Source organism: Mobula birostris, chromosome 3 (genome assembly GCF_030028105.1).
Source record: "Mobula birostris isolate sMobBir1 chromosome 3, sMobBir1.hap1, whole genome shotgun sequence".
Classification (NCBI taxonomy): Eukaryota; Metazoa; Chordata; class Chondrichthyes; order Myliobatiformes; family Myliobatidae; genus Mobula; species Mobula birostris.
This window is the reverse complement of record NC_092372.1, coordinates 221,453,062-221,471,270: the sequence shown is the minus strand read 5'-3', so window position 1 is coordinate 221,471,270 and position 18,209 is coordinate 221,453,062. Positions and strand designations below refer to the sequence as shown.

Below are 18,209 nucleotides of genomic sequence, written 5' to 3'. Positions count from 1 at the left end.
CGCTGTCTAATCCAGGCAGCATCCTGGTAAATCCCTACTGTATCCCTTCTAAAGCTTCCACATCCCTCCTCTAATGAGGTGACCAGAACTGAACACAACACTCCAAGTGTGGTCTAATCAGGGTCTTATAGAGCTGCAACATTACCTCAGAGCTCTTGAACTCAATGCCCTGACTATGAAAGCCAACACAACATGCTCCTTCTTAACAACACTATCAACTTGTGCGCAGCTTTGAGGGATCTATGGGCATGGATCCCAAGATCCCTCCGTTCCTCCACACTGCTAAGAATCTTGTCATTAACCTTGTATTCTGGTTAGTTGGCGGAAAGGTCAGATGTTCATTCATATAGAGCCTTGTACGTCCCAAGCCACTTTGTGGCCAATTCTTTGAATGACAGTCGTGGTCACAATTCAGAAACACAGCAAGATCCCACAATCGGCTGAGAGAACCCTGGACATATATGTTCAGGAATAGGTCGTTCAGCCTATACTGGGCAGGTCTGGATTTGGGTTAATTCCACTTCCCTGTAATAAGCTCTTTGGACTGTGCAGGAAGTCAGACAACATTTGGCTCTGAGGGTTTACAACACCTGAATTGGTTAATTGTTGTTTAATGAGAGTCATTAAAAATGTTTAGAGTTCCTTGTGTTTTCTGTTGAGTGTCTGGCTCTGTGCAATGTGGTCTCCTGGTGCTTTCTGTTTAAGCTTGTTAAGTTTATTTTTATAGGCTCAGGGATTCCATGTCACTCCTATTAGTTAAATGGATGCCTGATTAGTGCTAATCACGGGGTCCTAGTTTTGAGAATGTTATGTCTTGTGCTTTCACTCAGCCGAGCTACTGATGTTCTTTTGGGACTACTATGGAAAAACCTCCGGTCACTGTCTCTACATTGGAGTCTGCCTTCCCTCTGCACTTGGGTTCCAACATTGACAGAGCTCATCGTGACATTCCCAAGTCTTGGAAAGACACAGGAATACAGAGGGAATGGAGGGATAGAGATTGTGTATGTGCAGAAGGGATGAGTTTAATTCGGCATCATTCTCACGTGGAGAGCATGGAGCAAAGAGCCTGCTCCTGTTCTGTGCTGTTCTGCGTTCTGTGCAATGAAGGAGGAAGGAACGGGAGGTGATGGAGAGACTGTGGGAGAAAGCTCACCTGGCAGTACGGTAACATTGCTGTTAACGCAACGCTCTGCAGTGTCCGTAATCGGGGTTCAATTCCTGCTGCTGTCCGTAAGGTGTTTGTGCAATTTCCCCCTGAGCACGTGGGTTTCCTCAGGGTGCTCTGGTTTCCTCCCACATTCCAAAGACATACGGTGAGTTGTAGGCATGCTATGTTGTCACTAGAAACGTGGTGATGCCTTGTGGGCTGCCCCTCAGCATATCCTAGGTCTGTGTTGGTTGTTGACATAAAAACACCCTGTTTCACTGTCTGTTTCAATGTACGTGTGACAAATAAAGTTAGTTGTTACCTGGACCATGAGGACCAGCATGGGCCCATTGGCAGAATGGCCTCTGTGCATTGTGGAGTGATTCTAGGAAGATGCGCACAATGGAGTCAGGGACACAGGCCCTTCTGCACACTGTCCGAGTGACCTACAAGCACCCCATTACCTCGACCCCATTTTACTGCCCCCAGAGTCTACCTTTCACCTGCATACCAGATGCAACAGCAGCCAGGTCATTGAGTCACAGAGCACTGTAGCACAGAAACAGACCTTCTGGCCCATCTAGTCCATGCTGAACTATTACTCTGCCTAGTCCCATCAACCTGCACATGGACTATTGCCCCCCGCCATACCCCTCCCATCGATGTACCTATCCAAATTTCTCTTGAATGTTGCAATCAAACCCACATCCATCACCTCTGCTGGCAGCTCGTTCCATACACCCACCACCCTCTGAATGAAGAAGTTTCCCCTCATGTTCCTGTTAAACATTCACCCTTCATCCTTAACCCATGGCCTCTAGTTCTAGTCTCCCCCAGCCTCAGTGGAAAAAGTCTGTTTGCATGAACCCTATCTGTATCCCTCATAGTTCTGCACACCTCTCTCAAATCTCCCCTCATTCTCCTACGCTCCAGGGAATGAAGTCCCAACCAATTCAATCCTTCCCTATAACCCAGACTCTCATGTCCCCGGCAGCACCCTTGTAAATTTTCTCTGCACTCTTTCAATCTTATTGATATCTTTCCTGTAGGTATAAGTGACTAAAACTGGACATAATACTCAAAATTAGGCCTCACCAACATCGTATACAACTTCAACATAACATCCCAATACCTGTGATCAATACTTATTAGATCAACGTGTCAAAAGCTCCCTTTCCAACTCCACCTACCTATTGATAGGTAGATTAGGTCATAAAGAGCACCCAGGTCACAGGAAGAGCATGTAAACTCCACACAGACAGTGACAGAGATCAGGATCGAACCTGGGTCCCTGGAGCTGAGAGGCAATGACCCTAATGAATCTCTTTGTTGTCATTATTGAGTGGTAATGAGTGGACTGAGGGTGTTGCTGGTGTGTCTAGATTACAGTTTGAGAAAGGAAAGACATCAATTTCTGACTCTTTCTTCAGCTGCTGGGATATTATAGATGACTCGCCCTACTGGTGGATTATCAAAGGACTGATTGTCACTTCTATTGCTGTAAGTACGATGGGGTCTTTGCAAACCAGGCAGCAGGAATGCAAGGGTGGGGGGGTGTGGGGGTTGGTCTGGAACATGTGCTTATGTCATATAAGACTGAAACATGTCCAAATGTATTTTAAATGTTGTTAATGTACTGTGTCAAATTCCAGAATCAGAATTAGAATCAGGTTTATTATCACCAGCATGTGACGTGAAATTTGTTAACTTAGTAGCAACAGTTCAACGCAATACATAATCTAGCAGAGAGAGAAAAAAATAATGATAATAAATAAAATAAAACATGGCAATAAATAAACACGTAAATCAATTACGTATATTGAATAGATTTTAAAAATGTGCAAAAGCAGAAATACTGTATATTAAAAAAATGAGGTAGTATCCCAATCTTCAATGTCCATTTAGGAATCAGATGGTGGAGGGGAAGAAGCTGTTCCTGAATCGCTGAGTGTGTGCCTTCAGGCTTCTGTATCTCCTACCTGATGGTAACAGTGAGAAAAGGGCATGCCCTGGGTGCTGGAGGTTCTTAATAATGGACGCTGCCTTTCTGAGACACCACTCCCTAAAGATGTCCTGGGTACTTTGTAGGCTAGTACCCAAGATGGAGCTGACTAGATTTACAACCTTCTGCAGTTTCTTTCGGTCCTGTGCAGTAGCACCGCCCCCATACCAGACAGTGATGCAGCCTGTCAGAATGCTCTCCATGGTACAACTATAGAAGTTTTTGAGTGTATTTGTTGAGATGCCAAATCATTTCAAACTCCTAATAAAGGCTTATTATCAGTTACATATGCCGTAAGATTTATTGTTTTGTGGAGCAGGACTGAAATGTGTGCCTACAAGCTCCTGTACCACCTCCTTGATGAGCTGTGCCTAGCATCACAGTTGTGGGTGTAGAGTGAGTAGAGCAGTGGGCTAAGCATGCATCTTTGAGGTACACCAGTGCTGATTGTTAATGAGGAGGAGATGACCATCAGGCAGCAGGTACTGTACAAGCTCCGTAAGTTCCACACCACCAGGTTCAGGAACAGTGATGGATGTAGTCCAGTCCATCAGAGTCAAAGCCTACACTCAAAGAAAGACTAACAAGCAACCAATATGCAAATAAAAATACATGCATACTATGAATATGATACCATGGCTGAGAGAATGAGTTGTAGAGTCCTTGAAAGTGAGTCTATGGATTGTGTTCAGTGTTGGGGTGAGTAAAGTTATCCATAATGGTTCAGGAGCTCAATAGTTGCTGAACATAGTTGTGTGGAACCTGAGACTTCCTGCCCAATGGTCATATTGAGAAGAGCACATGGCCTAAATAGGGAGCATCTTGATGATAGATGGATAGGAAAGATTTTGGGCCAAACACGGGCAACTGGGGCGAGCTGACATGGTCATCTCAGTCAGCATGGACAACTTGGGCCGAAGGGCCTGTTTTCATGTTGTATTGCTCTTGTTTAATCTGTTTGTGACTGTCTTTTTTTTCTTCTGCAGATCAATTTTGTACTTTTTGTGAACATCATCAGAATCTTGGTCCAAAAGCTATTCCCAGGGGAGATGCACTTTGCCAATTCCTCGCAGTACAGGTAGGAGAAATGAAGAAAGAAAAGGTTTTAAAGATTAGCTTTATTTGTCACATGCACATCGGAACATGGGTAGAAGGGTGGAGATAGCAAAGGAGGTGTAAGGTGCTCCTTCCCTCTGCTAGCCTGCAGGTCACGCTTGGGCAAGGTGTAGCACTTGCTTAGCCTCCCTCCCCCACCCCCGATCAGAGTCATGTGAAGCCATGGGATCAGGTGGTGGATGGTCATATGAACAGCTGGTGTAGATCACAGGTCCTGGTTATGTAATCATTGACTCCAGGTAGACAATCTGTGAAGAGATTGATAATGGCTGGGGTCACCCGTCTTGTAATGACACTGGTCAGAAGAAGGCTACGGCAAACCTCTTCGCTAGGAAAATTTGCCAGGAACAGTCAGGGTCACCGTGACTGCCCACATCATACAAGGTGGCACATAGTGACATCAGAATATCGATCGGGCAGCACAGTTAGCATAATGCCATTAGAGCACCAGCAAAGAGTACTGTGTGACATCAGTGAGGACCACAGGATAGTGTAGCGGTTGGTGTAATGTTTTACCGGGCTGTCAGTAATGAGTTTGTATGTGACCACGTAGGTTTCTACAGGCTGTTCCAGTTTCCTCCCACATTTCAAAGATGTATAGATTAGTAGATTAATTGGGGGGGGGGGTATGTGTTGTTAAACCAGGAGGGTCGGTTACTGTGCTCTATCCCTAAATAAATTAAAATAAAATACAGTGAAATGTGTCGCTTAGCTTTAGTAACCAACAGTCTGACGATGTGCTGGGGGCAACCCTCAAGATGTCACCACGTTTCCGACACCAACAGAGCATGCCCACAACTTTCCAGCATAACCTGTATGCTTAGTGGATGCAAAGGATCTTTCCTACAGTGGGAGAGTCTAAGACCAGAGGGCACAGCCTCAGGATAGAGGGATGTCCATTTAGAATAGAGGTGAGGAGGGATTTCTTTATCCAGAGGGCAGTGAATCTGTGGAGTTCATTGCCACAGGAGGCCAGGTCATTGGGTGTATTTAAGGTGGAGGCTGATCGATTCATGATACGCCAAGGTTCATTTATTATCGAAGTATGTATGTAGTATACAACTCTCAGATGCTTCTTCTCCAGATAGCCATAAAACAAAAAAAAACACGGAGATCAGTTCAGAGAGAAACAGCAAACCCACCCCCACTCCTGCACAAAAAAAGAATGGCAACATGATTAGTAGCCCCCAAATCAACCCCTCCCAAACAAAACGAAACAAGAACATCGGCCCCCAAACTCACCCTGCATGAAATGCAACAAGAACATCAGCCCCCAAAATTGCCCTCTCCTTGCACAAAAAAACTAGCAAAAACAGAACAAGAACATCGACCTGTCCCCACTCCCCCTCCCCCGCACAAAGTGCAACAAGAACACAACAAGACTGCTGAATCCCCCTACCCTGGCACAAAATGCAATTGAGTCTGTGTGCCTATCTGACAGCCTCTTAAACTCCACTATTGTATTTGTCTCCACCATCATCTCTGACAATGCATTGTGGACACCTCTCCCCCACTCTTGCGTTAAAAAACAATTTACCCTGTGCATCTCTTGAACTTTCACCCTCTCACTGTAAATGCATGCTCCCAGGAATTAGATACTGTGACCCTGGGGGGAAGGTACCGACGGTCGACTCTAACGATACTTCTCATAACTTTATAAACTTGTTTTTTTCAGGTAGGGTCAGCAGACTGTTGTAGTGTTCTGTTCAAGTAGACTCTGTAAGGTAGATGGGTGTTGACTGACAGAGATATCAACAAATAACCTCTCTTTTCATGGATGGAGAGGCAGCAGCTGGTGAACCAGTCTTAATCTTTCTGCTTAGGGTGACTGAAGTGGAGGTTGCAGTTCTCAGGGTGCGGAGAGATGACTGGAAATAGAACCATAAGACATAGGAGCAGAATTAGGCCATTTGGCCCATCGAGTCTTCTCCACTGTTCCATCATGGCTGATTTATTATCCCTCTCAACCCCACTGTCCTCTCTTCTCCGTGAAATCTTGGGTGCCCTTACTAATCAAGAAGCTGTCAACCTCCACTTTAAATATACCCAATGACATTGTCTTCGCAGTCACCTGAGGCAATAAATTGCATAGATTCACCATTCTCCGGCTAAAGAAATTCCTCCTCATCTCTGTTCTTAAAGAGACATACTTCTATTCTAAAACTGTGCTCTCTGGTCTTAGACTGCTGCTATAGGAAACATCCTCTCCACGCCCACTCTGTCTGGGCTTTTCAATATCCGATAGGCTTCAATGAGATCCCCATCCTCCCCCATTCTCTCATTCTTCTCATTTCCAGTCAGTTAAGGGCCAGGAGCCATCACATGCTCCTCATATGTTAACTCTTTCATTCCTGGGATCACTCTTGTTAACCTCCTCTGGACCTTCCCCATTACCAGAACATCCTTTCTTAGTTCATCATCGTCATCATTATGAGCCGCTGGGGTTGGTGTTGCTTTATCATGGTGGAGATGCTGTTCATGTGGGCCTCTTCTAATACACTGGTGTTAGTGTGTCTGTACTAAAAGTTGATCCTCAAAATCCTTCGTAAGGATCTTTGGGTGGTATTGTTTCAGGGCTTTCAGGTGTCTCTGTAGGAGGTCAATGATTCAGCTCCATACAGTAGTGTAGGGAGGATGACTGCTCTATATTCCAAAAGTTTTGTTTGGACCAATAAGGTGCAAGGCCATAACGAGGTAGATTCTAAGGCCTTTTACTCCACGATGGTTTTTAATAATCACTGAGTGTTTTGGATCCCTACGGTCTCTTGCTGACTCATCCCCTCTGTTACAGGTGGCTGATAAAGTCCACATTGCTTCTCATTCCTTTGTTTGGGACCCACTACATCATCTGTGCCTTCCCACCAGACGGGGCCGTGTTGGCTGTTCAGCTGTACCTCGAGCTCTGCATCGGGTCGTTTCAGGTGAGCTGAACTTCGAGCTGTGTGGTGACGGTAACGTCTGAGGGGACCTCTCACCTCTCACCTTCACACGGTACTGTTTACATAGAACAGAACTGCAGGAGGAACGGGAGCTTTGTGCCACAATGCCTGCACCGAACATGGTGCTGAATGACACTGTATTTCTTCAGCCTGCACATCATCCATATCCCTCCATTCCATGCACACTCATGTGTATGTCTAACAGCCCCTTAAGCACCTCTATTCTATTTGCCTCTATCGCCCCTGGCAGCCTGTTCCAGACACCCGGTGGTATCTGAATACAAAAACAAAATTGACCCACCCATCACCTCTGACCTGTAATGAGTTCATTGGGCTTGTGTGGGGCACCAGAGAGCGTTGGTTTCCAAGGTTTTTTAGAGCACGTGAATTGGTTAACTGTTGTTAATTGTTTAGTTTCTCTTATGTTTATCTTGAGCGGCTCGCCCTTTGTAATGCGGTCTGCTGCTGCTTTCTGTTTAAGCTTGTGTTTATTTTGATAGGCTCGGGGATTCTGTGTTTCTTGTATTATTTAAGTGGACTCCTGATTATCACTTATCGCAGGGTCCTAGCTTTGAGAATATTACATCTCACGGTGTTGCTCATTCCAATGTTCTGTTGGAATACTTATTTATAAACTCTGGTTGCCGACTCCACATCAGAGTCTGTCATTCCTTGGCACTTGGTTTCTGACATTGTCACCCACACAATATTACATAAAAGTTCTCCTTCTCACCTTAAGTGCGAGTCCTGTAAGACTACAAAACATAGGAGCAGAATTTGGCCCTTTGAGTCTGCCCCACTATTCAATTATGACTGATTTATATTTCCTCTCAACCCCATTCTCCTGCCTTCTCCCCATAATCTTTGACACCCTTACTAATTAAGAACCACTTTAACTCTGGTTTAAAGATACCTAATGACTTGGTCTCCACAACTCTGAGAAAAATGCTGACTGTCAACCCTGCCTACACCTCCCTTAATCTTATAAACTTCTATCAGGTCTCTCCTCAGCCTCCATCTGTCTGGAGAAAACAACTCAAGTTGGTCCAGTCTCTCTTTTTGGCTCATACTTTCTAATCCAGGCAGCATCCTGGTGAACCAGCCTTTCCATAGACTCAACATCCTTCCTGTAATGGGAGCCCCAGAACTTCATGCAATTGCAACCTAATGAAAGGTTTATAGCAGTGCAACGTGCTCAATCAAATGGACTCCCCTTAAATGGGAATCTTGGTCAGTATAGTTCACTGGGGCTGAAGGGCAGGATTCTGTGCTGATATACAATGACAAACTTTGTTTTGCATGCCATCCGTACGGATCATTTCATCACATCAGTGCATCGAGGTAGCACAAGGGAAAACAATAACAGAATGCAGAATAAAGTGAGTCCTGATGAAGAGTCGCAGCCTGAATCATTGACTCTTTATTCCCCTCATAGATGCTGCCTGACCTTCTGAGTTCCTCCAGCATTTGTGTGTGTTACTACGGAATAAAATGTTAAATATACAGAGTGAGTGCAGGCAGATAATGTGGTGCGAGGACCACAACGAGATCGGCTGAGCAATCAAAGAGTTCATCTTTATTGCACAAGAGGTCCATTTGACAGTCTGATTACAGCAGAATAGAAGTTGTCCTTGAGCCTGGTGGTATGTGCTTTCAGGCTTTTGAATCTTCTGCCTGATTGGAGGTGGGAGAAGAGAGAATGTTTGGGGTGGGAGTGGTCTTTGATGACGTTGGCTGCTTTACCAAGGCTGTGAGGAGTATACAGAGTTCATGGAGGGGAGGCTGGTTCCTTTTATGAACCTCATCTGGGCCCTCTCCAATGTCATCACGTCCTTTCTCAGATAAGGGACCCAAAACCATTCACAATACTCATGTGCGGTCTGACCAATGTCTTATACAGCCTCAGCATTATATTATTGCTTTTATGTTCTAGTTCTCTTGAAATGAGTGCTAACATTGCATTTGCCTTCCTTACCACCAATTCAACCTGCAAGTTAACCTTTAGGAGATCCTACACGAGGATCCCCAGATCCCTTTGCACCTCTGATTTCTGATATTACTTCCCATTTAGAAAATAGTCCGTGTCTTTGTTCCTTCTACCAACATGCACGACATCGCACTTCCTGACACTGTATTCCACCTGCCACTTCTTTGCCCATTCTCCTAATCTGTCTAAGACTTCCTGAAAACTCCCTGTTTCCACAACACTCCCTGCCTCTCCATTTATTTTCCTATCATACACAAACTTGGCCCCAAAGCCATCAATACCTTCCTCCAAATCATTGACATATAATGTGAAAAGCAGTCCCAAGACCAATCCCTGGGGAACACCAGTAGTCACCAGCAGCCAACCAGAAAAGGCCCTCTGTCTCCCCCAGCCCGTGCCTTCTGCCAGTCAGTCAATCTTCTATCCACATGGATAATTAAATGACCAAAGTCTTTCCATTCAACAATTGCGAAGGAGAAATCATTCATAGCTATAGAGTCATCAGAATAATATAATTATATATTCATACACAGCAGATACAGGCCCTTCGGCCCAAATAGTTTATGCTGGCCACCTCAGATTTCTTTTAAATCTTTCCCTTCTTCTCCTAAATCTATACCTGTAATTTTGGATTCCCCCATCCTGGTGAAAGGATGGTTATTGTCCATCTTATCTACACATCTCATAGTTTTAATATTTCTGTAAGGTCAGCTCTCACCACCCACCTTGTGAGGAACTGTCCTCTCCAGTCCCTTATAAATGGGCGCCATGGCGGCGTGGTGGTTGGCATCACACTATTACGGCGCCAGTGACCCAGGTTCAATCCCACCGCTGTCTATAAGGAGTTTGTACGCTTTTCCTTTAGGTTAATTAGTTACATGGGTGTAATTGGGCGTCACGGGTGTAATTGGTATAGAAGGGCCTGTTACCATGCTGTATCACAAAAAAAGTCTTTCCCCTCCCTCTTGTTTAATAATGTTTTACATTATTACTGATGCCACTCCCTTCCTTCTTTCACAGGGTTTGACAGTGGGAATCCTGTACTGCTTCCTGAATCGGGAGGTGAGTGGAAATTTGAAATAAAACGTGAACTGAACGCCTCTCCTTTAGTCACCATCCAAAGTAATTTTCCATGATGGCATTACTGGATAGAACAGTCAGGACCCCAAAAAGTCCTTCCAGGTGAGGCGACACTTCACCTGCGCGTCTGTCTGGGTCCGGTGCTGCCGGTGCGGCCTCCTGTACATCAGTGAGACCCGACGTAGATGGTGGGACCGCTTTGTTGAGCATCTTTGCTCCTTCCACCACAAAAGGCAGGCTTTCCTGGTGGCTGCCCATTTTATTTCTACTTCCCAGGCCTGGACAGGGTAGATGTGGAAAAGATGTTTCCTATGCTGAGGGGGTCTAGGACAAGAGGGTGCACAATAAGCCCTTGCTGCAGAGTTCATCTGCTGTCCAACAACTCTCTCGTGGGGTCGTCTTGCAGCGCCTGGTATTGTTGACATCCAGCAGTGCCTTGCGATCATAAGGAAGGTGTAAAGGATGAACAATTACACCTTTAGCAGGAGCCAGAGTGGCCACTGTGACTGGACACGCTGGCGTTTTGTAACCATCAGAAGGGAGGGGCTATGTGGAGTGAGCTGCCACATGGGGGGGGAGGTACAATTTGTCATTACATGCCATGTTGTACGATGTGGGCGATCACGGTCTTTCCATGACTTTGACTGTTCTTGGCAAACTTTTCTGCAGGAGTGGTTTGCCATCACCTTACTCTGGGCAGCGTCTTTACGAGAGGGGTGACCCCAGCCATTATCAATACTCTTCCGAGATTGTCCGCCTGGCGTCAGTGGTCACATAACCAGGACTTGTGATGTGCACCAGCTGCTCCCATGGCTTCCCGTGACCCAGGCTGGTGGAGGGAAGGAACACCTTAATCTCCTTTGGTAGAGACATATCTTCACCATGCTACCCAAAATATAATTATAATGTTTAAATGCCATTTGGACAGGTGCATAGGAAGGTTTTGGGGTCAAACATGGGCCTACAGCACTAGCTCTGTCTTGCACCTTGGTTGCCACGGAGAGTGGGCCAGAGGCCCTATTTCTAACTCTTTGATTGTCAGCATTTACCTGAAGGGTTGAAGGGCCTGTTCCTGTGCTGTATGGCTAGGCCACTCGGCCCCTCCAGCTATTCAATATGGTTGTGGATGGAGAGAGGACGGATTGTTCCCGGTGAGGGGGTTGCCCCTGTTTGCTCAGTGACGTGGTGTTATTAATGCATAAAAAGGCTGTCCCTTCTCCCACCAGGTACAGACCGAAATATACCGGAGGTGGCTGAGGAGGCAGATGGACAGTTATGTGGGCGTGCCTGTTATCAGAAAAAGCCTGATGGATACGTCCTGCTGAACTCCGTGCTGAAGATCAAAGCAAATCCCCCGTCAATCCCATGTTACATATCTCAGCAACTTATTCTCCCCACTCCAGACAGAATCTGTGCCCCACCTCTCCCTACACAACAGCCAGAACGACAATTGTTTTAAAACCCCCTCCCTGGTGCCTTTGTGCAAGGAAGTACGTACTGTATCTCACTGAGGTGGACCTAATGTCACAAGGTGAGTGATGCACCGGGTAGCCACCTTTACTTCCTACACACAGTTATATAACAAACTCTTCAATAGATATAGCATACTTTAACTTCATGATTCATGAATTTGGTACAGTCACCCAGAAAGTAGAGAGCAGAGAGATAGGCATTGACTATATGGTCTACAGTAAAGCCTTTGATAAATGTCTACATGGTAGGCTGCTATGGGAAGTTAGACTGCATGAAATCCAGGGCAGGTTGGTTAATTGGATACTCAGTTGGCTTGATGGTAGGAAGCAGAGGGTTGAGGTTCTCACCCAGGGTTCTCGTACATCATCATCAGTGTTGTCCTCAGCCCATACCAGTGATTGAGCTCTGAAGGTCCATCAGAGCTCCAGATTCAGCCCTGAAGATCAATCAGAGGTCTAGATTGAAGCAAGATGGTTAATCGGAAGCCCAGAGGTCAAGGCCCAATGCCAGGGCCCCAGGTCTGTGAATCTCTACAAGTCCATTAGGGATGTAGGAAGACTGTATCTGTGAGTCCACGAGTTCTCTGGAGGCCGGAGGCAGTTGGAGGACTCAATATGTGTATGGGTGGATGGGTGGGAGTGAGGAACAGGGCTTGTTTTGCTGTTGCGGGTTTTTTGCTTATTATGTCCAGTGTTATTCTGTCAAGCATCACTGGACAATCTGTGGACTCACCTTCAAGGACTTTTCATTTCATGTTCAAAATAGCAAATGCTTGCTTGCTTGCTTGTTTGTTTGTTTGTTTGTTTATTTATTTATTTATTTCAAGAGTTTGTTGTTTTTTACACACTGGTTGAACATCAAGTCCTTTATTCATTCTATCATGGTTATTATTCTGTCTTGGATTAATGACAAGAAAATGAGTCTCAGGATTATATGTATTGCGACACAGTTTATGTACTTTGATAATAATTTACTTTGAACTTTGATTAGCGAAGTTCCCCGGGGGTCAGTGCTAGTTTTCATCTGTAGCAATGATTTGGAATGAATGTATAAGGCACAGATAGTAAGTTTATAGATAACACTACAAACTTTGTGGTGTCCTTGACAGTGAAGAGGAGGGTCAAGAGTTGCAGTGGGATCTTGAACAGTTGGATAAGTGGGCCAAGTGATGGCAAATGAAATTTAATTTGGATACAGTGCCTATTCATCCCCCTTTTTTTCTCTCCAGTCCTGCCGAAGGGTCTTGGCCTGAAACGTTGAGTGTACTCTTTTCCATAGGTGCTGCCTGGCCTCTGAGTTCTTCCAGCATTTTGTGTGTTACTTGGATTTCCAGCATCAGCAGACTTTCTCTTGTTTATGATTCACCTCCCTTGGAAGTTTTCATGTTGTATTGCTTTACAACATTGAATTCACAGTGGGTTTAATTTGACTTTTTTGATACTGATCAATAGAAAAGACTCTTTATGTCAAAATCAAAACAAATTTCTACAAATTGATCTAAATTTATTACAATTATTAAACACAATAATTGATTGCATAATTACTTCAAGTCAGTATTTAGTAGGTGCACCTTTGGCAGCGATTACAGCCTTGAGTCTGTGTGGATAGGTCTCTATCAGCTTTGCACATCTGGGTACTGCAATTTTTCCCCATTCTTCTTTACAAGACTGCACAAGCTCAATCAGATTGCATGGGAATCGAGAATGAACATCCTTTTTCAAGTCCAGCCACAAATTCTCAATTGGGTTGAGGTCAGGACTCTGATTTGGGCATACCAGAACATTAATTTTGTTGTTTTTAAACCATTCCTGTGTAGCTTTGGCTTTATGCTTGGGGTCTTTGTCTTGATGGAAAGCAAATCTTCTCCCAAGTCACAGTTCTTTTGCAGACTGCATCAGGTTTACCTCCAGGATTTCCATGTATTTTGCTGCATTCATTTTACCCTCTTCCTTCACAAGCCTTCCAGGGCCTGCTGCAGTGAAGCATCCCCACAACATGATACTGCCACCACCATGCTTCACGGTAGGGATGGTGTGCTTTTGATGAATTATTTTATAGTTCTATTTGTAATTAATTTACATCACTTTGTAGAGATCTGTTTTCACTTTGACACAAAGGAGTCTTTTTCTGTTGATCAGTATCATAAAAGCCAAATAAAATACATTGTGATTCAATGTTGTAAAACAATAAAACATGAAAACTTCCGGGGGGTGGGGTGTGTGAATATTCTGTACAGGCACTGTATGAGGGAAGGGTTAGATTGATCTTAGAGTAGATGAAAAGTTCGGCACAACATCGTGGGCTGAAGGGATGTACTTTGCTGAAATGTTCTATGTTCTCAGTGCAGAATGTACGCTGAATAGAGGGGGAGAGAGTTTGGCAGGCCAAACTTCTGATACAAACAGAGAGAATCGGGGAATTATCTGAAGTTGGAGAGCCATACAGACGGGTTCTTTGGCCCAACTCGTCCACGCGGACCAAGTTGCCTACCGGAGCCAGTCCAGTTTGCCAGTGTTTGTTCACCTTTAACCCTTCCCTCTTCATGTGCAGTAACTGGACCTGAAGCAGCATTTCCTTTGCATTAATTAGTATTCCCTCTGGTACTTTACACACTCCTGTTGGTTTGAACTCATTTATGATGACCACTTACACCGATAGAGCCATAGAGTTATGTGCAGTTTAGTCTGAGAGCTTCACTTGAACAACAGATGAAATTGCAGCCTGGTGTATATGATTTAAATCTCATCTCATCTACTACACAAACACGAGGAATACTGTACCTCTTCCTAGAGATGCTGCCTGGCCTGCTGCGTTCACCAGCAACTTTGATGTGTGTTACTCATCTACTACACAATTATCTTGTAAACATTGTAATTGTACCAACCACTGCCAGCTTGTTCCATTTACTCGATATCCACACCCCCACCAGTTCCCCTTTAAATATCTCCCCTCTCATCTTAAATCTCTGCCCCCTAGTGTTGGACCTCCTACGCTGGGGAAAAAGACTGTCGACTACCTTATCCATGCCGCTCCTGGGTTTATGACTTTCTATAAGGTCACCTCTCAGCCTCCTACAGACGAGATGCAAGACTCAGGATAGCTTATTGTCATTCATCAGTACAGGAGTTTAAAGGAGAACGAAATGATTGTTACTGCAGATCTGACACAGCACAAAAACACTATAACCATAAAAAACACAATAAATATAAATAAATAATGCTATAAAACAAATGTACAAGTAATTGAGTTTATACATAGGATAGGGTATATACCTGCAGTAGACTGATTGTCTGTACTATATATAAAGTGTAAGGGTTCTGGGGGGCTGTGAAGAGGAGTGTCTGATGTGTTTGTAGTGGTTTGGGGTGAAGTTTGTTGGGGGGCTGTGAAGAGGAGTGTCTGATGTGGATGTAGTGGTTTGGGGTGAAGTTTGCTGTGGGCTGTGAAGAGGAGTGTCTGATGTGGATGTCGTGGTTTGGGGGTGAAGTTTGTTGGGGGGCTGTGAAGAGGAGTGTCTGATGTGTTTGTAGTGGTTTGGGGTGAAGTTTGTTGGGGGGCTGTGAAGAGGAGTGTCTGATGTGTTTGTAGTGGTTTCGGTGGGGGGTGGTTGGTTAGGCAATGGGTTACGAGATGATAAGAGCCAGATATCATTGCGCACATCATCACCAAACGACATGAGTAAAGGGATGAGATCTTGCAGAGTGAAGATTCCTTTGGGGTAAAGGAGAATGAGAGGTGACTTGATAAGGTTGTACAAGAAGTTAAGAGGTGTTGTGTGAATGATGTCACCGGAGAGAAATACTGGTACTATTGAAGCAACACACACAAAATGTAGGAACTCAGCAGACCAGGCAGCATCTATGGAAAAGAGTAATTAAATTCACCTATCACCTTGTGTTCCTCTCCCCCACCTTCTAAATCTACCCCTCATCGTTTTTCTCCAGTCTTGGTGAAGGGTCTTGGCCTGAAATGTCTAATTGTATATAATGAAAATTCTGTAAGTTTTTTACCATAAACGCTGCCTAGCCTGCTGAGTTCCTCCAGCACTGTGTGTGTGTGTGTGTGTGTGTTGCTTGGATTTCCAGCATCTAGAAACATAGAACATAGAAAACCTACAGCACAATACAGGCTCCTCGGCCCACAAAGCTGTGCCGAACATGTCCTTACCTGAGAAATTACCTTGGGTTATCCATAGCCCTCTATTCTTCTAAGCTCCATGTACCTGTCCAGGAGTCTCAAGATCCTATCGTATCCGCCTCCACCACCGCCGCCGGCAGCCCATTCCACGCACTCACCACCCCCTGCATAAAAAATTTACTCCTGACATCTCTGACATCTCCTCTGTACCTAATCTGCAGCTTTTCTCTTGTTTGTGGTAGTATTGAAGCCGTCTTTTTATTCAGCAAAATATCTCAAAAAAGCTGACAGCCTATGCAGTCACGAGAGAGAGAGAGAGAGAGAGAGAGAGACACAGACAGAGACACAGACCCTGACCCCTTTTTGGAGCAAGGTCTGTTATGCCAGTCCAACCCTACATAACAATGTGCCAAAGATCAAAGAAAAATCCAGACCAATTCAAACAAATCCATTTATTCAGTGCTTCCTTTGAACTACATGCAACAGTTGCAAAGGCCTGGATCTTCCCACCATCACACCCAAAATAAGTGTGAATTACTGTCGTACCCACGTTGATTGCATTTGTGCGTTTGTAGACAATTAGTTAAGTGCCTATTTCCTGGTCTGTCCAATCTGCATTTTACTGTTCTGATCTGCATTTTAAATTTAATCTCAATGCATATTCGAATCTGAAGGCTAGTGGTTGAAGTTAGTTAAATTAATTCCAACATGTGCCTAATAGAAGAGGGCATAATATTAACATGATTAGAAGAAATGCCATGGTGGATGTCTGAGGTAGGTTTTTACACAGAGAGTGTTGGGTGCTTCAGACTCACAACCAGGGTTGACGGTAGAGGCAAATATATTAGGAACATTTAAGAGACTGTTATATAGAATGAAAAGTGGAGGGTTATGTAGCAGGGAATGATTGAGCTTAGAGCAGGTTAAAGGATTGGCACAACATTGCGGGTCGAAGAGCTGAAATATTCTTTGTTTTGTTCTCCAGTTTAATACCAAGAGACTTTCCGTTGTATTCAAAATTCAAGATAGATTGTCATTCTTCAGTACACGGGTGTAAAGGAGAACAAAATGATTGTTACTCCTGATCGGATGCAGAAAAAAACACAATATGCATATAAATATAAGAGCAATCCTCAGAAGCTCAAGTGTACAAGTAACCGTTAAACACATAGACAGATATATACAGTGATGTTCGGTGATGTGTATGTGGGCTGGGGTGGGGCCAGAATCAGAATTAGGTTTAATATCATTAGTTTATGGTGAAGTTTGCTGACTTTTCAGCAGCAGTACAATGTAATACATAACAAGAGAGTAACACTGAATATATATATAAGTTAAGTATCAATATCAAAATAGTTAAATATATATATATATAAAAGTTAAACTAAGTAGTGCAAAATGGCAGAGTGGAAGAAGCCGTTCCTGAATGGCTGAGTGTGTGCCTTCAAGCTAATGGGTTAGTGGGTGGAGGTGTTGATCAGCCTGACAGCTTGGGCAAAGTAGCTGTAACAAAATGAGACAGCCACTGCCTGTCCAGTCTCTGTCTATAACTCAAGCCTTCCAGTCCTGGCAAGATGGTTTTCTGCATCCTTTCCAACTTAATAGTAACCTTGCTATAGCTAAGACACCCAAGCTGCACACAGTGGGTGCACTAACCAATGACTTGTGCAGCTGTAATATGAATTCCCAAATCTTTTACTCAGTGTTGTCACCGATGAACGCAAATGTACCAAATGTCGTCTTCACCATCCTGTGTTGCCACTTCCAGTGAACTACGTACTGGTGAGGTGAGGTGAGGGCCTCCGTTGGTCAGAGTCAGTGATGAATATTGCATCCTTGCTGACAGGGCAGTACGATATAGAAACATAGAAAATAGGTGCAGGAGTAGGCCATTCGGCCCTTCGAGCCTGCACCGCCATTTATTATGATCATGGCTGATCATCCAACTCAGAACACCGCCCCAGCCTTCACTCCATACCCCCTGACCCCCGTAGCCACAAGGGCCATATCTAACTCCCTCTTAAATATAGCCAATGAACTGGCCTCAACTGTTTCCTGTGGCAGAGAATTCCACAGATTCACCACTCTCTGTGTGAAGAAGTTTTTCCTAATCTCAGTCCTAAAAGGCTTCCCCTCTATCCTCAAACTGTGACCCCTCGTTCTGGACTTCCCCAACATCGGGAACAATCTTCCTGCATCTAGCCTGTCCAATCCCTTTAGGATTTTATATGTTTCAATCAGATCCCCTCTCAATCTTCTAAATTCCAACGAGTACAAGCCCAGTTCATCCATTCTTTCTTCATATGAAAGTCCTGCCATCCCAGG

The 18,209-nt window shown here is 44.5% G+C and overlaps 1 protein-coding gene across 1 annotated transcript in view; it reads left to right on the top strand.

Annotated features, from left to right (window-relative positions):
* LOC140195735 (growth hormone-releasing hormone receptor-like) overlaps positions 1-11,599 on the top strand; it is a 49,472-nt gene extending 37,873 nt beyond the window's left edge. Inside the window, exons 9-13 of the mRNA XM_072254439.1 lie at positions 2,581-2,650; positions 4,139-4,230; positions 7,060-7,189; positions 10,215-10,256; positions 11,501-11,599. Coding sequence (XP_072110540.1) covers positions 2,581-2,650; positions 4,139-4,230; positions 7,060-7,189; positions 10,215-10,256; positions 11,501-11,599 — 433 coding nt within the window. The remainder of the gene's footprint in view (positions 1-2,580; positions 2,651-4,138; positions 4,231-7,059; positions 7,190-10,214; positions 10,257-11,500) is intronic.
* The last annotated feature ends 6,610 nt before the right edge of the window (positions 11,600-18,209 follow it).